The sequence below is a fragment of the Emys orbicularis genome, chromosome 6 (assembly GCF_028017835.1).
Source record: "Emys orbicularis isolate rEmyOrb1 chromosome 6, rEmyOrb1.hap1, whole genome shotgun sequence".
NCBI lineage: Eukaryota > Metazoa > Chordata > Testudines > Emydidae > Emys > Emys orbicularis.
The window spans coordinates 18,671,122-18,694,360 of record NC_088688.1 but is presented as its reverse complement, the minus strand read 5'-3'; the positions used below and the strand labels follow the sequence as shown (position 1 = coordinate 18,694,360).

Sequence of the window (23,239 nt, the reverse complement as noted above, 5' to 3'; positions counted from 1 at the left end):
ATATTCATTTTGCAGTGATTATGGTGACAGTGGGCTACTGGCTCTTGCTAGAGACCTGTTGGTGAATTATTATGCATATATCTGGTCCCTGTAAAACCCTATGCAGCCCCGGTGCCCTCTGCCAGTTTGCACCAAGAGGTCCCTGGGTCACAAGACCCAGGGTCAAGTCACTCTCTGCCTGGTTTAGAACCTGGGTTAGGGTTAGGTGCGTGCCTAAACCACTAGATTATTGGCTTCTGGGGTCAGTGGCTGTGCGTTTCTGGTTTTGACCAGAAATATCATCCTGAAATTGAGAAACCTTTCTGATGAAAGTTTCATTGAAATTAATACGTTTGCACAAAATGTTTTGGTTTTGAAGATTAAGAATTTTCCATTGGAAAAAATGTTCTGGCAAAAAATCCCCAGCTATCTGTACAAGAGAATAAAGGTGACACAGAAAAAATGGAAAAAATAAGTGTTTCACCTAATTTTTTGCAAAGCGCATATAGGTTATCCGGATTCTTTTGTAAGGTTGATAGCTACTCACTGAATCCATTTGTTCATCCCCAACTTTAATAACATTGGTTAAAATGTCTATATACACATGCACTAAGAATCTATAAAGCTATTAATTATTAAAAGCATGGTTTTGGAACAGAGAATATAGACTTTGATTGCAGGGTTGTTGTTAGTTTTTCTCTTCTGAGTGTCACTTTCATGTTTGTGAATAAAGCTGGGAGAGCAATTCACAACAAAATGACTTATCCAGCAAATTCACCGCTCTTCGTTTAGTCCGGGGTAGGCAACCTATGGCACGCGTGCCGAAGGCGGCACACGAGCTGATTTTCAGTGGCACTCACACTGCGGGTCCTGGCCACCGGTCCGGGGGGCTCTGCATTTTAATTTAATTTTAAATAAAGTTTCTTAAACATTTTAAAAACCTTATTTACTTTACATACAATAGTTTAGTTATATATTATAGACTTATAGAAAGAAACCTTCTAAAAATGTTAAAATATATTACTGGCATGCGAAACCTTAAATCAGAGTGAATAAATGAAGACTCGGCACATCACTTCTGAAAAGTTGCCGACCCCTGGTTTAGTCAGAAAACAGGAAATTTGGCAAACCTTTGTACACAGAAATTTGCTCACGTGAGTGTTGAGGGTAAACACATGGTCAAAGTGTCAAATAGTTTACATCTTTAATGTGGAAGTTTGTTGCCATATAAGCAACTTGCTTTTGTGTCTGATCTTTGATGTAGTATTTTTTCCCACTGATTGAACTTAGAGCAATGACAGCCAGCCCTAGAACTAAAAATGTAGGAAGTTTATTTTGTTTTCCGTTCACGTTAGCTTGGATTTTTTGTCTATGTTGCTGGTAGTTTACCAAAGCTAGAAGATGTCCTCATTTTTTCCTGCACCCACATTCATGATTGGCTTCACATTGTAATGTCTTTTTTCCCTATTGAGCAGTGCTTCCACTCGTCCTTTCTGTTAATTCTGGCTCTCCATAAGGCTGTATTATTTCAGATAATACCCGTTTTCCTATATTTGTCTTATTTAGCTATTCCTTTGCAGTACATATTCTACAGTGCTGAATATCTTGTCAAACATGATTTTGAAAGAACAAACCGCTTTAGGCAACTTCTGAAGTGCTTTGCTTTTGTTAGTTTCCAGTGCAAAGCAGTCTGTCTGAAAATATCACCATGTTCTCAGTTAATTTAATTTGTGCATTTCAGTATCCTGGTGTCTCTTGTTTTTCACTGTATCATTGTTCAATAAGAATGCTATATTGGCACCACATATGACACTTGATTATTGCTTTGATGTAGTAAGAATATTTTATCCATGTTTCACAGCTATGCTGTGAGGAAGTCACAAGTTACTGTGTCATAGACCAGGAGTTTGTTTATAGTCTCTTAATACCTTGTTTCTGCCACACTTCTAAGTCTTATTAAGGCAGACTAATTTTTTCTAAGTTGACTTTCTTTCAGTGAATAATGGCTTGGCCCGTGGTCTTGAAAAGAGGTGCATTTGGGCAAAATCTTGTGCCCATTGGAGCTCCATTTAAGATGGTGGAGAGCTGCATGGGTGCAGGAGTCCATCTGTATGCACCTTATTGAAAGTTAAGGGCTGTAGGTAGGGGAAAAAGAAAGTTCTGTAGCATGCAGATTGATAGAAATAACATTGTTTTAGGATGATGGTAAACCAAATGTTTGCAGATGGTGCTCAAAAGAGCAGGTGGGAATAGGGTAGTGTTGATAATTCATCAGCCAAATGGGGCAAATGGAACAATTCTAAATAAAGCCTCAGACAAAATATTGCTACAAACAGCATCATTTCATTTGATATGGTACATGCTGGTCCAAAGCTGTAACTATTCGCTTCATATCATACAACATTTATCTTGCTGCTTACTTGCTTACTGCTCAGTTTTTTCTCCACCCTCTGATACCAGCATTAGTGAGTGAATTATGTATATGGCGCCATGCTGTATTATATCCTATTTTTATACATGTGTATCAGTCTAATGGCATTGGAGATTTGAGATGGTTGGTGCATTAATGGGAGCCTAGTCTACTGCCCTACATCTTGTACAGAGCAAGTGACTTCCTGCAGTTGGACAGAATCTAATCTCTCATTGTGGGCTTTTTATACTTAACTAGAGTAGCTGAAGCAATCATTTAGTTTGAATTTCCATTTAAAGATACCTTCCAAGCCGATAGTGCATACTTGTGTCCATCAGCCTTAAACATAGGTTAGAACCCTGAGCAAAGGATGGGACTGGATTTTAGGTGAGCGATGATACCTCAGCTCAATTGCCTAATACATGCATAAATACACCATAATGAACATGATGCATGGAATAAAGATATGGAGGCTTCTTAAAGTATCGATTTAAAAAGGTATGAAACCTGTTCTAAGAAGTCAAAGCTGTATCATTTCGTAAAACAAAACATACTAAAGTGTTTTCTTCTTTTTAGTCCAAGTGGTAAGAAGTTCAGAAGCAAGCCTCAGTTGGCAAGATACCTGGGAAACACTGTTGATCTCAGCAGTTTTGACTTCAGAACGGGAAAGATGATGCCCAGTAAATTACAGAAGAACAAACAGAGACTAAGGAATGATTCTCTCAATCAAAATAAGGTTTGTTAGTAAATACACTGTGTTTAAGTGTATCTATGCTACTTCAAATCCTAAAATTGCCCTTTCCTCTAGAGCATTTAGCAATTTTTCTGCGTAAAGCAGCCTGCTGCTCAGGGTTGTGTGTGTCTGTGTATATTTATCTTTTTAGTTGTCATGGAGGTGTAGATTTTTTTTTGGATAGAGGCAATATTCTGCTACTACAAGGAACAATCAAGGTGAGGCTAAACCTGGAACATCAAATTTAAACAATAATTCAAGAGTTGGCCTCTGTGTGTGATTGAAAACAAATTTCAGTGGTGTTCATCTGATGACAGATAAGGCTTAAAGCACATTTCTAAATTAGACCTGTTAAGTTAGTTTGTGTCAAGAGATGATCCTGTTCACTTGTCCAGCTTTTGTCCTTGTTATGTTCATCTTCCTCTTCTGAGCTAAAATGTTTAATATTTTTTCATATGTGCCAGGAAGCTTGTCTTTTGAGGCAGTTTCATAATATTTATACAAATGTTGGTGTCTTTTAAAATTATGCATCCAAAAGAAGCAATTTTTTTAAAGATGGGGTCTATGAAACGAGACCGCATCAGGCTTTTTTATTAATAGGAAAATATACTCATTTTCTGGATAGTGGTTAGGAGAAAAAAAAGGGGGGGCGGGGGGGCTAAAGCACAGACAGGCAAAGATAATAGATGCAGCATGTTAGGAAAATGACCAATAAAGCCATGGCTGCTGGCACCTAGATACCATAGTGACCGATGCAGTAAGGATGTTTATATTGTAAGGATTCTTTCCAAAAGTTGTCTGTTGGGTTTTTAAAACAAGTTGCAATGTTTTCATTTAAATTGGCAATTATATATTTAGACAGTGCATGAAAATGCATAATAAGCTGCATCTGGTTTCCAGGACATGGATTCACAAGATTAAATTAATGGCAGATGACAGAAGGCATGGACCACACCGTTCATGCTGATCTTTTACATTTAATGTATGCGTTTAAAAAAAAAAAAAAACCTCCACCCCACAGACATGCACTTTTTTGAAAGGGCAAGTAATAGAGGAGTAGTACCAGGAAACTAATTCAGTGAGTTTTGCAGAATTTTATATATAAAAGTCTGGGCCACATTCTGATATTTACAATAGTGCAAATTGCGAGTAATATTCTTGAAATCACAGAAACTATCCTGGGTTTACAGCAGTGTAAGTGAGATCAGAATCTACCCTACTGTTTGTTCAGTTTCTTAGGCAAATATCATTTGTTAAGATCCTATGCTATTTAAAATCTGTACTTTGTGGGCTACTAGATTATTTCTTCAGTAGTTATTTCAGTAAAAAGGACTTTAAATTTAATCTTGAAATTTGCTATTTGTGAGTTCTAACGCACAGTTGTTAGAGCAGAGAGATATGTGGTGTTCATCTTCTAGTAAACCTTGCAACTGAATTCTTATACAATACCTCTAACAGATTTACCTGGTCATATTTGTGCATACATTTATTCACACATACTGTACTACTTGTTAGTCTTGTACAAACAGTTTACCATGAGTGGTTTCTAAATCATTTGCCTCTGTTTAACATTTTTTTGCAAGACAAAGTATAAAATTGCAGCTAAGCTGTCTTTCTCAACCATATTGAGGCAGCTAAATATATAGCCATCAATGGCTATTAGCCAGGATGGGCAGGGATGGTGTCCCTAGCCTCTGTTTGCCAAAAGCTGGAAATGGGCGACGGGATGGATCGCTTGATGATAGCCTGTTCTGTTCATTCCCACTGGGGCACCTGGCATTGGCCACTGTTGGAAGACAGGATATTGGGCTAGATGGACCTTTGGTCTGACCCAATATGGCCGCTCTTATGTTCTATGTTCTTATATACAGATGGTAATGGAAAAATCCTGTTTAAAAAAAAAATAATTTCCCCTTTGCCATCAATTGAATATATTAGTTAAGTTTTATGATATCTTTAACTTGAAACCAGCATGTAGGTATTGCAAATAAGTTTTCTTCTTCTTTGTGTTGTTAGCATTTATGGGTCACTTACAATCTGTCATCCGATCTTCTACACAAACTGCAAGGCATCCTGATTAGATATCAGTGCACTTACTGAACTTTCAGAATTAACAATAAAACCCTTTTGATTGATGGGCTTTGTCGGGGGTAGGGGGGAAGGAGGAGTTTTGCTTCAATCTTACAGTAATCTTTTCAAATAATTTGTAATGCCTTTAATTTGGACATTTTAACTATTTAAAACTATTTTGCTGGTTTGAGAGGCTCCCGAAGAGAGAACGGAATAGGAGATTCAGAGTAGTTTTGAATAAGAACTAATAAACACAGTTGTTTGCTGTTACTGTTATGCTATAAAAATGCCTTCCACGACCCTTTCAAATTGGTGGTTGGCTTTATTTTGAAAGAAAAGTGTATTAGACTACTTTCTAACCAAACGTTTATGTAATGAGTGACCTAAGGATCATCTGGTTGGAAAGGCTTGGAAATAATGTTGTGGGAACTTTCTAAATCATACTCAGTATGAAGTATCTTTACCAGAAGGAAAAGTGGACGGCCTTCTGGAAAACATTTCTGCTAGCATTGAAATATTATGTAAAGAAGAATACATCTGGAGGGGCATATATGTGGCACAACGATGCATTAACAGGCCTGACAGATGATGTAATACCTTTGTTCCTAGAAGGGCAAAGGGACTTTATTTGGGGAGAGCTGCTTTTAAAGGGTGTTAATCAAGCAGCAGCAGAACTTGGCAGAGAAGTCTTTGACCTTTAAACCCATTCTGATTAAGAATATTGAGCTTTCTTTAACAAGTATATTGGTAACTGAATACCATAACTTACTTTGTTTCTTAAATGAAGTGATGTTTATTAGACCATTTATAGACATTTCATTACATTTTACATTGTGTCCTTTATCATGAAGGATTCCAAAGTGCTTTAAGAATTTAGACTATGTGAAATACAGAGGTGCTACTTCATCCACCACTAGGATGCAACTATTGGAGCATAATCCAACATCATGAAATGAACTATGGATGAATGCTAGTTTATGGTTTCATTAAAAATTCTCAGTTTGCACTCTGAAAATCAACCGCACACTGTACTGCATAATTATAATTAATTATGATTTTCTGAACATCCAGAAGTATGCAGGGAGCTGCATCAAAACAAGTAAAGCTGAGTTCCCTGCCTACTGTTTAGGGGGCTGACCCAAAGCCCACTAAAATCAGTGAGAGACTTTAGGGACTTCCTCGATAGCCCACTGAAGTTAGTGAAAAGTACAGATATGACATTAGAAGCGAGAATAATAAGGACACAAAAAGCAGGCTAGGACGAGGGAAAGGGCATGGTTACAGAATACTTTTACATTGATTCACTCGTCGCTTGAACAGTTCGACAGACTCCTGCTAGCTGTCAGACTAAACCTCCTAGAAAGTGGTTGATATGGAAGAGCCTGGGAACTTTCCAGGGCCATGGCACCACAGAAATTTGAAGCCCAGACCAACCCTGGCTGACTTCAGGCTAGTTAGGTGTCTGGTAAAACTTATGTTCCCCCATAGTTAATACTTGTTTCGCATTTCTCTGCAACTATAAGGTCTAAAAGCTTTTTAAAAAATGAAATCTTAACAACTCCAGAATTTGATTGCTTAAGCTCTTGCATTCCCCAGGGAAAGCTTCCTATTCACTGCTTTTAAGTGTATGTGTGGATTCTATACGAATTATCACATACACAAACTACAATAGCTTGTTATTTGCCTCTTAGTAGTGTGCTAGAGTATCACAGTTTGTTTTGTTTATCCCTCTCCTGAGTGACTATAGAAAGATATCTAAAGAAACATGTCTTTAAAATAAAAGTTGAAACTAGAATGAGATGAAAGATTACACAGTACTTGCACAGTATATTTCATTTCACTGAATAATTTGAGGGAAACACTTAAAAAAAAATAAAAAAAGGAACTCAATTTGCATGCACAAAATGTCTTGAACACACAATTCAAAATGCCTTTTATTTATTTGTTTGTTTATTTTTAAGTGTCCCTGGTTGTTTATAATGTAAAAGTTCTGAAATTTCAAAGTTTGTTTGGGTTTAAAAGTCTCTGGAGATGATGCCAAAAGACTTGATATTGTCTCAGAAAAGCTGTGGAAGACTGGTGTTCATGTCTATGTTGAAAGTGCTTGTGGAATATAATACACTTAGAAATGATGGGGCCAAATTCATCCATTATCTTAACTCCATTGACTTCAGTGCAAGCTTTAGATCTGTGTCATTTGTGAAAAATTCGGTGACAACACAGTATTTTTAAAATAAAAAAATCCCCGTTTTTGATGGAAACATTTATATTCATTAGCCTAACACAAGTTACTCTTATTGGATGCAAGGCAATCTCAAAACGTCTGATTTCTTTGCCTGCTAGAAAATTAGAGGTACATAATGTAAGAACATTGTTGCATTTTGGTGGCCCTCATTGTCCAAAGCTGCTTTACTGTATTAACAAATGCACAACAATGTTTCAGACTTCAGCAAAAGCAACCTAATGCCCTCAGTCCACCATGAAAATTCCCAGCCCTTCCCTGTTGGAAACATCTGCAAAATGAGATTTGCAAGTTACCGAGTGTTAATTTGTTACCATTCATTGGGCTACTACTTAGGGCATGTCTGCACCAAAACACTAAACAAAGTTGAGGCATATCAATTAAAGGTGTGAAGTCAGTGCACCTAAATTAAAAACGTTAACCCATGTGTGGGTGCTGTAATTATTTTGCTGCGACTTAATCCTCCTCCAAGAGGAGACCACTTTATTCCTGAGTGAGAGCATGGGGAGGGCTGGGGGGGGGGGAGGGGAAAGAGGGTAATGACTTCCTACTTGTAAACACAGGATGTCCTTATATGCAATGCATGGACATCCAAACCTGCCAGATTACTGTAGCTCTGGCCTTGTGAAAGTGAACAAGCAATTTGAGATCTACAGTTTGAAAACTGATTGCTCAATAGGATGTGAGCAATAAGTGACACACTCGTGAATGTTTTAAAAAGGAATCCAGTAAAGCTCTATGGGTCTGACATGTCATTGGCAGCAATATTTAGAGGATTCATTATTATAACACATGGCACTAATACAGGCAAGGAGATCACAGTCTGTAAAAATCTCTTCTACATAGGGAGAAGATTTCTCAAAATAGACGCTGTTTAATTGCAAACAAAGGCATAACATGATTCAGTTAGAAGCTCAGAGACACATTCAGACTAAAAATAAGAAATTTTTGTAGAATAAGAGCTATAGACTTGTTAGGGGGTGCTGGTCAGGCCTTTAGGTAGAGTGGCTGGTATCCAACCCAGGCCTTCAAAGGTTCTGGATCCATGTTCCTTACTGAAGGAAATATGACTCAGGAATTGTAACTCAATATTAGTTTTAGAGTTTTAATAAAATTTATAAAATAGAAACTGAAGTTTAATCAAGAAAACCTATCACCAGAGCTAACCTTAATAATATTAATCAAAAATAAAACACTTTGAAACTATCAAATCAAACAAGTTAATATTGGAGGTAAATTATCAGATGAGTACAAAAATAATCCCCATATAAATTCTAAGGAGTTTAAGAATGTGGCTTTAGTTGGGATTTATAACCAAACAAAAGAACTTCACCAAATCAATTATTATCTATAATTTGCATCTGGTTAAGTATGTATATACTTATATTGAAGCTTATATTGAAACCAGTTATTCACTTATATCTGATCTATAACCTCAGAGCCAATTATAAAGCTTCCTTCTTACATGATGGGGTACCCTTTTCCTCCCTTCCAGAACAGATATTATAAATACAATCTTTAACAGAACATTCTTGATAAGCACAAGTTTAACAATTATTATTTATCAGAAATTACAGATGACAATATAAAGTCTCTCAAGACTTTTTAAAACACAGAACATACTTTATGGGAAAATATTTAGGGCTGTTTAATCCTGGGGAACTTCATTTTTTCCAGCGCCTATCCTGTGTGGCTTTATTAGGTATCAGCACAGATGTATGTGCATCCAGCCACACTTTCACTTTTACACCCTGAAAAAGGCTGGGATGTTCTTAGAAGGACCAGTGTTTTCTGGAAATTGGCAATATTGCTGCGTTTTTTCCCTGAAATTACCTTTCATTTCTGGAATCATCGATTCCTTAAGATTTTCTACCTTGTGCTTCAGGCATTTGAGCCGTTTCCTACCAATGTCTAAATGGTTAAACATGAGGATAGTGTTAAAGAATTCAGCAAAGATATGTTCCATATGGATGGAGGGAAGTTATTTTGTACAATTTGCAGCAAAGTTCTTGACCATGTTAAAAAGGACTGCATAGTCAACCACATTAAAGGTCCATGTCATGTTGCAGCAACAGAAAAACAGAAAACGAAGGGCAGAGAGCGGCGAAGTGAGAGTAGCAAAGACACATTTCACAATTACTGGTGTGCTTGCATGACAAAATGAAAATCAGAAATACAGGGAAAAGGTAGTACCAAGAATGGGTGGAGGTCTGTTGCAGTGCAAACATCCCGCTAGAAAAACTAGACAATCCCAAAATGAGAGAATTCCTAAACAAGCACATATGAAATGGGGCCTGTATCCGCAAGCAAGTACACTGAGATGAGTCCCTCTTCCCCACGCCTTTGAACTAAACAAGCAACAACTGATTGCTGAATTGAAGGATGAGCATGCAGCTATAATTGTGGATGAATATATAGACAGCCTACACCAGTATGTTGCAAATGTTCTAATAGAGCTGATGCAGGTTTCAGAAGATTTCCCAGCTGCTGCCAAGCTCATAGAAACAGTAGAGTGAGAACATGTTCAACTACTCTACAGTTGCACAAGCTGTTATAAAGACCCTTGTACACCATGAAATTGACTTTTCGAATGTAGTGGCTTATGTGACAGATAATGCAGAGTACATGTAAAAGTCATTCAAAGACAGTTTAAATGGCATTTTAAACAACTGCATTCATGTAAATATAGTACAGAATAGTAAATATGGCAGGCGACCAGCTTGGCTAAACAGTGAAATCCTTGCTGAACTTAAACGCAAAAAAGAAGCTTACAAGAAGTGGAAGATTGGACAAATGACCAGGGAGGAGTATAAAACTATTGCTCAGGCATGCAGGAATGAAATCAGGAAGGCCAAATCACACTTGGAGTTGCAGCTAGCAAGAGATGTTAAGAGTAACAAGAAAGGTTTCTTCAGGTATGTTAGCAACAAGAAGAAAGTCAAGGAAAGTGTGGGCCCCTTACTGAATGTGGGAGGCAACCTAGTGACCGAGGATGTGGAAAAAGCTAATGTGCTCAATGATTTTTTTGCCTCTGTCTTCACAAACAAGGTCAGCTCCCAGACCGCTGCACTGGGCAGCACAATATGGGGAGAAGGTGACCAGCCCTATGTGGAGAAAGAAGTGGTTCGGGACTATTTAGAAAAACTGGATGTGCACAAGTCCATGGGGCCGGATGCGCTGCATCCGAGGGTGCTAAAGGAGTTGGCGGATGAGATTGCAGAGCCATTAGCCATTATTTTTGAAAACTCATGGCGATCGGGGGAGGTCCCGGATGACTGGAAAAAGGCTAATGTAGTGCCCATCTTTAAAAAAGGGAAGAAGGAGGATCCGGGGAACTACAGGCCAGTCAGCCTCACCTCAGTCCCTGGAAAAATCATGGAGCAGGTCCTCAAGGAATCAATTATGAAACACTTAGAGGAGAGGAAAGTGATCAGGAACAGTCAGCATGGATTCACCAAAGGGAAGTCGTGCCTGACTAACCTAATTGCCTTCTATGATGAGATAACTGGCTCTGTGGATGAGGGGAAAGCAGTGGATGTGTTATTCCTTGACTTTAGCAAAGCTTTTGACACAGTCTCCCACAGTATTCTTGCCGCCAAGTTAAAGAAATATGGGCTGGATGAATGGACTGTAAGGTGGATAGAAAGCTGGCTAGATCGTCGGGCTCAACGGGTAGTGATCAATGGCTCCATGTCTAGTTGGCAGCCGGTTTCAAGCGGAGTGCCCCAAGGGTCGGTCCTGGGGCCGGTTTTGTTTAATATCTTTATTAATGATCTGGAGGATGGTGTGGACTGCACTCTCAGCAAGTTTGCAGATGACACTAAACTAGGAGGCGTGGTAGATACACTAGAGGGTAGGGATCGGATACAGAGGGACCTAGACAAATTAGAGGATTGGGCCAAAAAAAACCTGATGAGGTTCAACAAGGATAAGTGCAGAGTCCTGCACTTAGGACGGAAGAATCCCATGCACTGCTACAGACTAGGGACCGAATGGCTAGGTAGCAGTTCTGCAGAAAAGGACCTAGGGGTCACAGTGGACGAGAAGCTGGATATGAGTCAACAGTGTGCTCTTGTTGCCAAGAAGGCTAACGGCATTTTGGGCTGTATAAGTAGGGGCATTGCCAGCAGATCGAGGAACGTGATCGTTCCCCTTTATTCGACATTGGTGAGGCCTCATCTGGAATACTGTGTCCAATTTTGGGCCCCACACTACAAGAAGGATGTGGAAAAATTGGAAAGAGTCCAGCGGAGGGCAACAAAAATGATTAGGGGTCTGGAGCACATGACTTATGAGGAGAGGCTGAGGGAACTGGGATTGTTTAGTCTCGAGAAGAGAAGAATGAGGGGGGATTTGATAGCAGCCTTCAACTACCTGAAGGGAGGTTCCAAAGAGGATGGAGTTCGGCTGTTCTCAGTGGTGGCAGATGACAGAACAAGGAGCAATGGTCTCAAGTTGCAGTGGGGGAGGTCCAGGTTGGATATTAGGAAACACTATTTCACTAGGAGGGTGGTGAAGCACTGGAATGCGTTACCTAGGGAGGTGGTGGAGTCTCCTTCCTTGGAGGTTTTTAAGGCCCGGCTTGACAAAGCCCTGGCTGGGATGATTTAGTTGGGAATTGGTCCTGCTTTGAGCAGGGGGTTGGACTAGATGACCTCTTGAGGTCCCTTCCAACCCTGATATTCTATGATTCTATGATTCTATGTGCCTGCTGGGCACACATTACAGCTTTACTAGGTAATTGCTGGTGCCATTTGTATACAGAAGTGGACCGTCTGTGTGCTCTAACAAAAAAGCTGTTCTTATCGACCTTGGAGTTGAAAGTCCGACATTACCACTAGAATCAGTTGTAACAAGATGGACTACTTGGTTTAAAGCTGTAGATTAAAGCCGTAGACTATCACTGCCATCATGTGGAGTACTACAAGGGGTTCATTGCTTGGGAAATCGAATTGGAGGAACGACTGCCGTTTTAGAGGAGCTAAGTGTTTTATTGCTTGTGGCAAATTTAATTTTTATTGAAGCAGACGCAACTCCACTTGTTCATACACCACTTAAGTTTGAATCACGGTCGACATTACCAACAGAAGTGTACAACGTTGCATCTGATCTGCCGGCAATACTTCAGTACAGAAAACAAACTGCACTGTACAATCTCAAGCGTCAAGTTTTTCAGAGTGGTGCAGAGAAATTGCAGGGGTATTTAAATACAAACAGCCAGCATATAGATTTTTTTTCGTGATGTGAGAATCTTTGATCTCAAGCAAGTTTGTGTACTGTCCTGCAACTTCAGTGACTATGAAGAGAGTATGCCGCTGCTGAATTCTATACCTGAGGGTGAGCGAGCAGTTTACTTGAACATTGTAAATTAACTTCCTAGTACCAATGACATTTCTCTCTCCAGTTTTTGGAAAAGCATGGACAAACGTTTGCCAAGGCTTATGCAGATTGCTCATGTTGTTTTGGCAATCCAGTGCAATTCAGTTGATGCTGAACACAGTTTCTCCAATCTTGAACAAGTGCTAACCCCGCAACATTACTGTATGTGATTGGAAAGTATGAAGATGTATGCGCAAATGAGTTTTAATTTATCCTAAGCGTGTGTCAGTGAATATTTGTATGCTGATATGGTGATATACAGATATTTGCAATAAAATGTTAGTTTAAGCAGAAATGTATTTTTTATTGCAAATTTCCCCTTGCTGTTAGATTGTTGCATAAAACAATAATCCAACTTTCATTTTAATTGTATAGTCTTGTGTGGCAAGAATTTTGTTTTTGTATTTATACTGATGATCACTTAATACATTTTTTTAATGTTCTAAAACTGACAATTTTGGTTTTTTTAAAAAATTGTCTGTAAATGTAATGTAGGCTACCGCATTTTTGTGCTGTAAATGATTACATATTGCTCAGGTTTGTCGATTACATGGTTTTTTTGGTATTAATTTAATGCATATCCAAAATTTCTGAAATAAAAAGTTTTGAAAATCCGAAATTACTCTGTTGTTATGGACGAAAACACTGGCCGTAGTTCTTAAGTATGTGGGGTGTTAGCCAGCAATTCATAAAATATTTGGTATTTTCTGTATCTCAGAAGTTTTTTCAACCTGTGACATACCACTGCCAAAATATCAAGCATAAGACCACATGTGAGGAAACTAGCATACTCTTATCTGGATCATGTATCCTAAAAATATTGTCACTGGTATATGAGAAATAAAATATAATCCCCTTTTATAAAAATACGTGATGAAAATACCTGAGCACAACAGAGCCAGTCGTGCAAACATTCATTTATCAGTAAAATAAAAATAAGTTCACACTTATGATACATTTTTATGTCCATTTTCTCCTGAGCTAATCTAAAACCAGGGCAATTTTTTTCATTCTTCTTGGAAACAAGATTTTACAGTAAGTATCATAGTTTGGAACTAGATTATAGGTTAAACAGCTTATCTTCTAAAATCTCCATATTGATAGAGAAGTTACTTAAAGCACACCAAGATGAAACCCATTCAAATTATAAATTTTTTAAAAATATAGACGGTATTGATATACAAACAAGCTATTTTCACAGTAGTGAGGGTAATTAACTATTAGAACAGTTTATTAGGGTTGTGAGGGTTTCTTTGTCACTTAATGTCATTTACTCTAAGATTTAAAATGTTTCTGAAAGAGATGCTCTAACTCAATTAAAGTTATGAAGATCCTTGATGCAGGATATACTATGATCTGTGTTTATGTAGGAGGTTCAATTAGATCATATTGATCCATTTTGGTCTTAAGTTCTGTGAATTTCTGAATAATACTTTTGTTTATTAGAACCCTAAATTACTTGTTTTGAATATTGGAAGGCTGAATTTGTCATTAGCTTTCTGACAGTAGCTCACTTTAGCAACAAGTCATTTAAATAAATAACATATATTTTCCAATAAGGAAAGGTGGGCTGTCATGCTGCTCTATTTCTCCACGGCATAGAAGTAGCCTTGAAACTTCTAAACCTCACTTTTTTCTTTAGAATAAGTGAGTTGGTTGAAAGGTTAGCTATCCAAGAACTCATTAGTGCAGTAACAACAAATTCTTTCACAAGTCAGTAAAAATGGGTTAATCCAACAGCAATCTGTTATACGGTCTTTGCTAATCCTTTTTTTTTTTTTTTTTTTTTTTTTTTTTTTAAACAGGGTAAACCAGACTTAAATACGACACTGCCAATCAGACAAACAGCATCCATTTTCAAACAGCCAGTAACCAAAGTTACCAACCATCCTAGCAATAAAGTGAGATCAGATCCACAACGAGTGACTGAACAGCCACGACAGGTAAGAAGGTCATCAGTTCCCTGTTGTTACCATTCAGAAAGTGGTATTGTGACCTGAGATCTAATTGGCTTTGGTTTAAATTTAAGACAGAATAATTTGCATTCCAGGGGAGATTCATAGCCTTAATGCAATTTCTATTAAGTATCTTTTCTTTTTATTAAAAGAAGTGTAGTGGAGAAGAAACTGAAAAGGCTTGATTCCATGCATGTTAAAATAAGTGTGTAGGAGGCTAACTCTTTAATCCGTACCTTCATTCATGGTTCTACAATTAGAGAATTTCACTTAGTTATAACACTTTTTAAAAACATATCCCTGTATTTTGACATGAAGCATCAAACTTCATTGTGTTGTCCTCCTTACAGCATTTGTTCCTAAAAAGTTCAGTTTTATAAAGGGGAGGGGATAGAACATACCTTTGTAAAAGGCATTTTACTGGAAGAAAGCTTTACATAAAACATTAAAAAATGCTGTTTTGTGTCTCTCAAATTCATTAAATCCCCTTTAAGGAGACTTTTGATGAATGCTCATTTTCAGAAAATAGTAGAGTATATTATTATAAACTCTGTTTTGTACAGGATTTCATTTAGATCCCTTTCTTTATACTGATGTTTGATCATCTCTTCACACCAAAGGGGTCTTCATTTGAAAAGAAATGAACAAATGCAAGAACTATCACAAGGAACTCCCTGTTAGCTAATTATTAGTGCTGTGTATATGTGAGTGAGATTTAAAAACAGTACCTGAAGGATCAATGTAATCTTATTTATCAAGTTCCTATAAGGTTGCTACCATCAAATTAAGATGCCTTATACATTGGCTGTTTCAGAAGAAAGTACTACAGCACTTATTTATGTATTCGGTACACTCTCATGGCCCCTTTCTTATTATAGAACAGAGGTTAAGTTCTGGGGACAAACATGCTTTTAACATTCGTTCCATATGAAATCCAGACTACTTCGATCAGCATTGCTCCCTCAAGGTTCCTGTGTGCAGATCTTTTAAGAAATAGTTTTGACCTATCACACGTGATTGGGCTTTGTTTTCTTAAAGAATCTACCTAAAGAATTTGGATCCTACATCCTGTGTAGTGTTTCTTCCTCTTCAGGTGAGCCAGAAAAGAAGAAATTTGGAGCCATATTGGATCATCTTGTTATAGAGGTCTTTCAGCAAGATTTGAAGGTCTCGACTTGCCTCACTGTTGGTCCCACGAGGTTCAGCAGGGGCCATGTAAGTGTATCACATCCAGATCTAAAAGATACATAACTGCATGGGTCTACAGCCTCTTATCACCACATATTCTTTGGGTTTCCCTTGAGCGACTACACTTCCAGTGCCAGGCTTTTCCTTTCAGTGTGGCTGCTGCACCACTAATATTCACCAAACTGGGTGGCAGTTATAGCACCTTCATTCTAGAGAAATGGATCTCTGCCAGTTCATACCTTGATGACTGACTCAAAACCCTTCCCTGGTTGTCTGCTCCCCTACCTCCCACAAATTTAGTGATTGAGGTCTTCTACAACTAGTCCCTTGATCTTTATGTGAAAGAGTAATCTCTCTTCCTAAAGATTCCCATTATAGATGACTTTCAATACTCAATTGGGCAAGGTCTTTGCCTTCTAAGAGAGGGTTTAATAAATTAAGAAGATGGAATGAGATCTAAAGCTAAGCAACACCTGCTATATTGGACATCCTGGTTACTTTTGAACAGATTCCATTCTCATCTTTTAAGCATCACTTCTTGGTAAGAGGACACACTGAATAAAATCACTAAACAAAATGTTGGTGTTCTGAGCAGAAGAGGTTTCTATAAAGATCGGTGACATTTTTTATTGTTTTTGGAGAGTTGGGTTTGACAGTGGTTAACAGCCCCCCCCCCCCGTTTCCCTATTTAGTGCTGATTTTAGACCAGAATTTTAGGGCTGTTGTTAACTTAAAGCAGTGTTCTTGTTTTCTCCAATGCACTTCATCTCTTTGGAATGGTCACATAGATCCCAAGAACCTGGAGACGTCATTCTTTTTTGTAAATTTGACTTCTAAAGCACAAGCTGGTGTGGCTTCAGCTTGTCTGCAATTTCTCTGGGTCTTTAAAGGCACTGATTCTAGCTTTTTCTTCTATTCAGTAAAGCTCATGTGGTTCTGGGTAGTGCAGAGTTAACAGTATGCAGAAAATCCAAAAAGCTTAAAATTCGTAGTGTTGCAATTGCTTGACTAACCCTGTGATATGTAAACTCACTAATCTGGATTGGTGGGGTACAGTAACAAAAAATTACCCTTTTCACAATTGCCAACATAATTGATTTGAGGGAACCAACCATGGAAGTGAAATTCAGCTTAAAGATATTTCCCACCATAGTATTTGTATTCCTTTCCAGCCTGTCTGTTGTTAGATTTTCAAACAATACATTTGGATTGTTGTAAAAGTCCCTGCTGGAAAATTTATAAACAGTACATTTTTTTTATTATGGTGCAGTAAACAAAGAAGTTAATTTAAAGTATCTAGTATACAAACTTTCTTCCAAACTATGTCTAGAGACTTTCCTGGTACAACAACTTAGAAGAAGAAAAAAGGAAGGAAGGAAGAAAATAATCTAGAATCCTAAAACCCTCTTTAAAACCTAGGGATGGGTTTTCTTGGTTGAAATATTATGCAGATAGAAGCAGACTCTCCCAGCACTTCCCAATTAACCTCCAGATAAACTGTGTTAGAGACTGAGTTTATAAAGACTTTCCTGTGCTTTGTGTTTCAGGAAAGTCGCAATTCAAAACAGACAATAGATGACTTATTATTTACATTGTAACAAATATCAGTGCAATAATTTGACAATTGATTATATGCTTTTCATATAGGACATCTAAATCTCTTAGAAATTAGTCTCCTCCATGGAAAAATAATCTGTCACGTGATGATGATAGAAGTCTTTTTTGTATATAAATTGTCAAATGGTCCAGAGGGATCTCAACTCACCACCTCTGTGTGCAATTGCACATCTGCAATCACTTGCATATGTGTGTATGCATATGATAGGTTTTATCCTAATTGTGCTTTTGAATAGATTTGCACACTCAAATTCTGTAATTATGCACATTCTACTGAGTACAGAAGAAGTCCAATGGAGTGCTTAGGCCCTGCTTACTTTCCACAAAGCAGGGATTTGGTTCCCTGTTAGGATCTTTTACAGGACAAAATAATGAGGCAGGACTGGATACTGACAGTTCAATTAGACTCTGAGAGAGAACACCAGGGTTTCCCAACATTTCATATTATAGAGCATCTCTTAGTAGTGAGGCAATCTCATGATTACTCTTTCCAAATCAAAGTGAATTCCTCCCACATACAATCAGTTTCCCCGCCAAACAAAATCCATTCCACACTTTCCCCCACATACACATTCAAAATAAACTCCCACTGCTGTTGATGTTTCCACCCCCATAAGCCCCACACGGGTACAATTTTCCCCCATGCTAAAACTCAAGTTCAATCAACCTACTACCTTCAGGCGTCCTGGTTTCTCTATGCCTACTTGCCTCACTATTCCCCTACCCCAAATCTCTCTTTAGGTACCTGACTTTTTTTTTTCTAGGTACCTTGGTCTGGCCTCCTTTCTCTTATCTACTTTTTTACCCCCATCTACCTCCCTTCTCACAATCGAAGTTGAAACCAGATTTTGCCAACATTCCTTCTCAGCCTGACTTTTCATGTGGTGGTCTCAATGGCTCCTTTTTGTGGTAGCTATCCCCTTAGTAATCCCAGTAGTTTCTTTGTCATGTGATAGCCTCAGAAGTAATCTCTCTGGTGGCTCCCTAGGTGGTGTTGCAGTGAGATTTCGGGCAGCAGCTCCTTCAGGTAGCAGATCTCTCTGATGGTAGCTCCTCCATGACCTTGTAGCAGCAGCTTCCTCCTTTTATGGAGCAACAGACCCTAGTGGCATCTGTGGTTCTATGCTTTTAGCTGTCCTGGCAGCAGCTGCACACAAAGGATGGAGCCAGGATCATCATGAGGCTGCGCAGCTCGTCATGTGCCACTGGAAAAGGCTTTTAGACCACAGTTCAGGAACATCTGGAAAACATACAACCCTCAAGTTCTTGGTTCTCTATCTTACTTGCTCATCAAGAAGGAGGAATTCACATGAGGGTGTGAGAAGGTAGAGCAGCACATCCAAGGTTCCCAGATCTGTGTTATCCTTAGGTGGGGACTGAGTCTATTTATTGAAGACTGAACCTTGCTGACAAACTACCTTTCCCCCTCCCACACTGCTGAACCAGTGAATGCACTTCCAACTTCTATGAATTGTTTTAAAATCTTCAAACAACTTTTTTTTCCCCATACACTGACACCAACCAATCCAGAGGCACTTTGCTAAAACTATATTTGTCATCAAAGCACAGTGGTGTGTTTACCCACGTGCTGCCAAACTTCAAGTCTGTCTCATTCACACAGTCCTCTTGTAGCTATTTCACTCTCTTCCTAAATTACTCACATAGCCAAAACCTGTTTTGGGGTCTCACTGTGGTGGCTCAAAGTAGTAAAGTTACTCCTTTTATTTTTATTTTTTACTACTTGCATTTTGTAGCATTTTGTTTCCCTTCTTGCAGGCTTCATTTTCTTGCCTGTTTCATTACATTGATCAGAAACCCTCAGTCTTCCAGTCATTGCTGCTTATCTTACTGCTTCAGAGTTGTACTGCACTCAGCTTTGACTGAGGTTAAGCAGTCAACCTTGGACTGCTACCCAGAATCACTGTGTGGATGAAAAATGTCAGAATAGCTATTGGCTTCAAGAGCAGTTTCATCAGTAAAAAGCAGAAAGCCTGTTTCCTCATCATTGCTGAAAGCTAGTATGATTTTGCTTAATGTCAGGAAACTGCACCTTCTCCCAACTACTGCTCTCTCCCTTCTCATCCAAAAGGACACCAGATGTGGTAGTACTCTATACTGTGTCAGTACTCTCTACCCCTGCAACATACTTCCTTTTGAACCTGGAGTGGGGATTCCCAGAAAGAAAAATAATATAGACCAGTGGAGACCCAAGAGCTAGACCTCAAGTCTACAGGCAATAAGTTAGCCAATCAGTTGCTTAAGTTAGTACTGCTGCCTATTCAGTATTTCACATCTGACTGTAGAATATTCAATGACATGTCAAACCAAAACTCCTTTCTTCTTCATGGATTTCAGTATCCCTGCCCTATAGGTGTCTGCTCTGTTTCAGTCTCCAGAGGTTACTGCTCCAAGGTGTAATCAAAACCTGTACTATTTGTGAAGCACATGTTCTCTCCTTGAAAACACAGGACTCCTTGGTGCTAACTAGCCTGAACTTTTTGACCTCCAGGGCATGCTACAAAGTCCACCTGTTTCTTCCCCAAAAGCTTGAACACAAGTCTCACTTAGTGAAAAGGGTTTTTTTATGTAGTGGATATTTTGAGACTTGACCAGTTATCTGCTGGAATTACATGAGTGTAGTGCCTTTAAGTATAAGAGAGCCTAGGGCAAATGTTTTGTTTGTATAATTCAGGATGGATTGATTTAAATCAAAACTAGCTGAATCACTGATTTTAATAATGATTTAACTCAACAAGCAGAAAACCTAGATTGAAATAATAGATTTTAATCATATTGTGCATTTGTACTTTTTAGGTATTTTCCTAAAGAAAGGTTGAGTCTCGTTAATTGGTAACTATTAAAACATGTTGATTTTGCAAAATCAACATAGCATTTACACTAAATTTGGTGCTTCCTTTTGCTAATCAGGAGGATACACCATACACATACATACACGCTCTTTAAGTAATTATATATCATATTTATTCAGATTCCTAGTTTTTACATTTTTATTATGTTAGAAAATGGTGAATGATGCATTCCTTATTAACTAGATTATTAATTTTTTTACTTGTGATTATTGTGTCAAGCCCAATTTGGATAGAAATTCAAATTCCCTTAAAATGCACAAAAACAGCATTTTAGTTTTATGCACTAAAAATATTAACTTAAGTGTTTGAATAAGAAAAACATGTTTATCAAAACATGTTTTGCAGTTAAAACTGATTAAAGGAAGTATTTGTAGTTAGTGAAATTAACTGATTTGGGGTCACCATGTCCTTCAGGATTTTAGAACTAGTAGATCATACGCTCTCACACCTAGATTTTATTCATAGATTGGGAAAAGGAGAACAAGCTTTCCTGCCTTTTTTAACTCCCAGTTTGTTTCTGAACTTTGAATGAACTAGTCATTGAACTGAAATAGGTTAATAAACTGAAATGAAGAAAATATTCTCTCTGCAGCTGCAGAAAAGGCTACTGCTATCTAAAGCTGGTTTAGCACTTCAGCAAACTCTGGTTCCAGGTGCTTAGTCAGTGACTTCCTCTTTTTCAGTGGTTTGACTTTCTTTGAAACTTGGGAGCAAACATGTAATGCTTATATTATTTTTTGTATTTAAATAATTTAAATAGATCATAATAAGTTGTCAATTTTATTTATTTTAAATATTTTTTTTAAATAAACCTCTTTAATTTAAATAAAAATCTGTTTTACATAAAATCTGACTTTTAATTTTTTTAAATATTTTTTTATCTATGCTGGTATAATTTGAGATAAGTGCTAATCACATTTGTCTTGCCAATGTTTCAGCTCGGTGCCTTCACATTTCATTTGGCTTAAATAATCCATGAGAACCTCTGGACTTTTGAACATACACAAGTTGTTCACACAGTCTAACCAGAAAAAGATCCTCTACCATAGGAATTAAGGAATCAGATGATATATCCCAGCTGATGTCTTAGATCCTCCCAAAATGAAATTCCAAAAGGGGTTGACTCTCTTCACTTCACCCACTTTCCTCAGGATAATCCTGAGCAATTGATGGGCCTTGTAACATTCCCTAAGGGTCATATGTGCTCACTGAAATGAGATTTGAACTCTGACTGTGCAACTAATCAGGAAAAGTAGTACAGAATAGGATGTAGTGGCTGATACCTGAGTTGAATAATGTATTAAATTAAAACCATTGGATGTATTTATATTGTTATGAGCTGGGTGAATCCTTGTTGTGGTTGAGTTAAAACCTAATTCAATCTGATATGTGAACACACCCTTAATTTGAAGAGAGAGTTTCCGGGGCCACACCAAAAATAAGGCCTAATAGTCTGCCCAGAAACTAGTATGATGTTGTCTCTCAGAGAGAGAGAATGAACAGTGAGAGAAAGAGGGAGAAGCAAGAAAGTCAAGCAGAAGCCTGTGGGCTCAGTACGATTTTGGGAAAAGCTAGAAAGAGAGATTTTGCATCTGTTGGCTAAAGAGATTTAGAGCTGTGAGCTAAAAAACTGCTCCTTTTTGTTCTTAGTTTCTCCTGCATTTGGAGAAGCAGGACTTTTTTACATTCCTTGTAAATACATGATTGCATCAAACAGAATACCGGACTTCCATTTTCCAACTGAAAATGCTCCAGGGCATAGGCGCAGACTCCACGGGTACTCAAAGGAAAAAAATGGTGGGTGCTGAGTGCCCACCGGCAGCCCCCCGAGCAGCTCCTTCTGCTCCCCCCAGTGCCTCCCACCCGCCGGCGGTCCCGCCGATCAGTGCCTCCTGCCCGCCATGGATCAGCTGTTCCATGGCGTGCAGGAGGCGCTGGGGGATATGGGGTGGAGAGGGTGGGGCGTGCTCGGGGAGGGGCTGGGAAGATGGGCGGGAAGAGGCAGAGGTAGGGCCTTGAGGGAAGGGGTGGAGTGGGTGCGGGGCCTGGGGCAGAGCCGGGGGTCAAGCACCATCCCACCCTCCACGGCACATTAGAAAGTCGGTGCCACTGTCCCAGGGCCTTGAAATTTGACTAGCTGCTCAGATCAAAAAGGGGTATCAGTATTATGCCCCAAACTACTACTTTAAAAGTTGAATACATGGGACAGTAACAAGGATGCCAGTATCTTTTGTACCGACTGCTGCTCTTGGATGTAAAAAAAACCCCAAAGCAAATGGAAGGCAGGTTATGAAGTAACAATTTACACCCCCAATCCTGCAAATTGCTTCAACCAGGCAGAATCCCATTGATGACATTGAGACACTGAACAGACGCAGGGGTTTAGAGTAACTTGCACAATTAATGTCTGAAAGGTTAAATTAAAAACCTTATTTGCACTTAATATAAATCATACCAAAGGATTTGTTTTTGACAAATAGCTAATTAATGGGACTATTTTAGTGGAGTGTCTTTAAGTGTGTTAAAGTAGCTCTTTAAATTAGATGTTCCCTTAAAAATACAAGCACTTTCAACTCCATCTGCAGTTACCTCCTTTAATAGATAGAAATCATGAGTCATACATTTATTGTATAGGGATTCAATTTGGACACTCCTGTATTCTTCACTAAACATTACAAAGTGGAAATCTTATCTTGCTGGAAAGGTCCTAGAAGGCTTCGGATCTTTCCTTATGTTTATTCGTATTTACTTCCAGCTTTTTCCAAGCACTGGAATATATATATTGTAGAGGAATAG

General features: G+C 38.4%; 1 protein-coding gene across 1 annotated transcript in view; it reads left to right on the top strand.

Annotated features, from left to right (window-relative positions):
- The window catches only part of MBD2 (methyl-CpG binding domain protein 2), a 56,361-nt gene that overhangs the window by 14,385 nt on the left and 18,737 nt on the right, over positions 1 to 23,239 (top strand). Inside the window, exons 2-3 of the mRNA XM_065406252.1 lie at positions 2,966 to 3,125; positions 14,619 to 14,756. Coding sequence (XP_065262324.1) covers positions 2,966 to 3,125; positions 14,619 to 14,756 — 298 coding nt within the window. The remainder of the gene's footprint in view (positions 1 to 2,965; positions 3,126 to 14,618; positions 14,757 to 23,239) is intronic.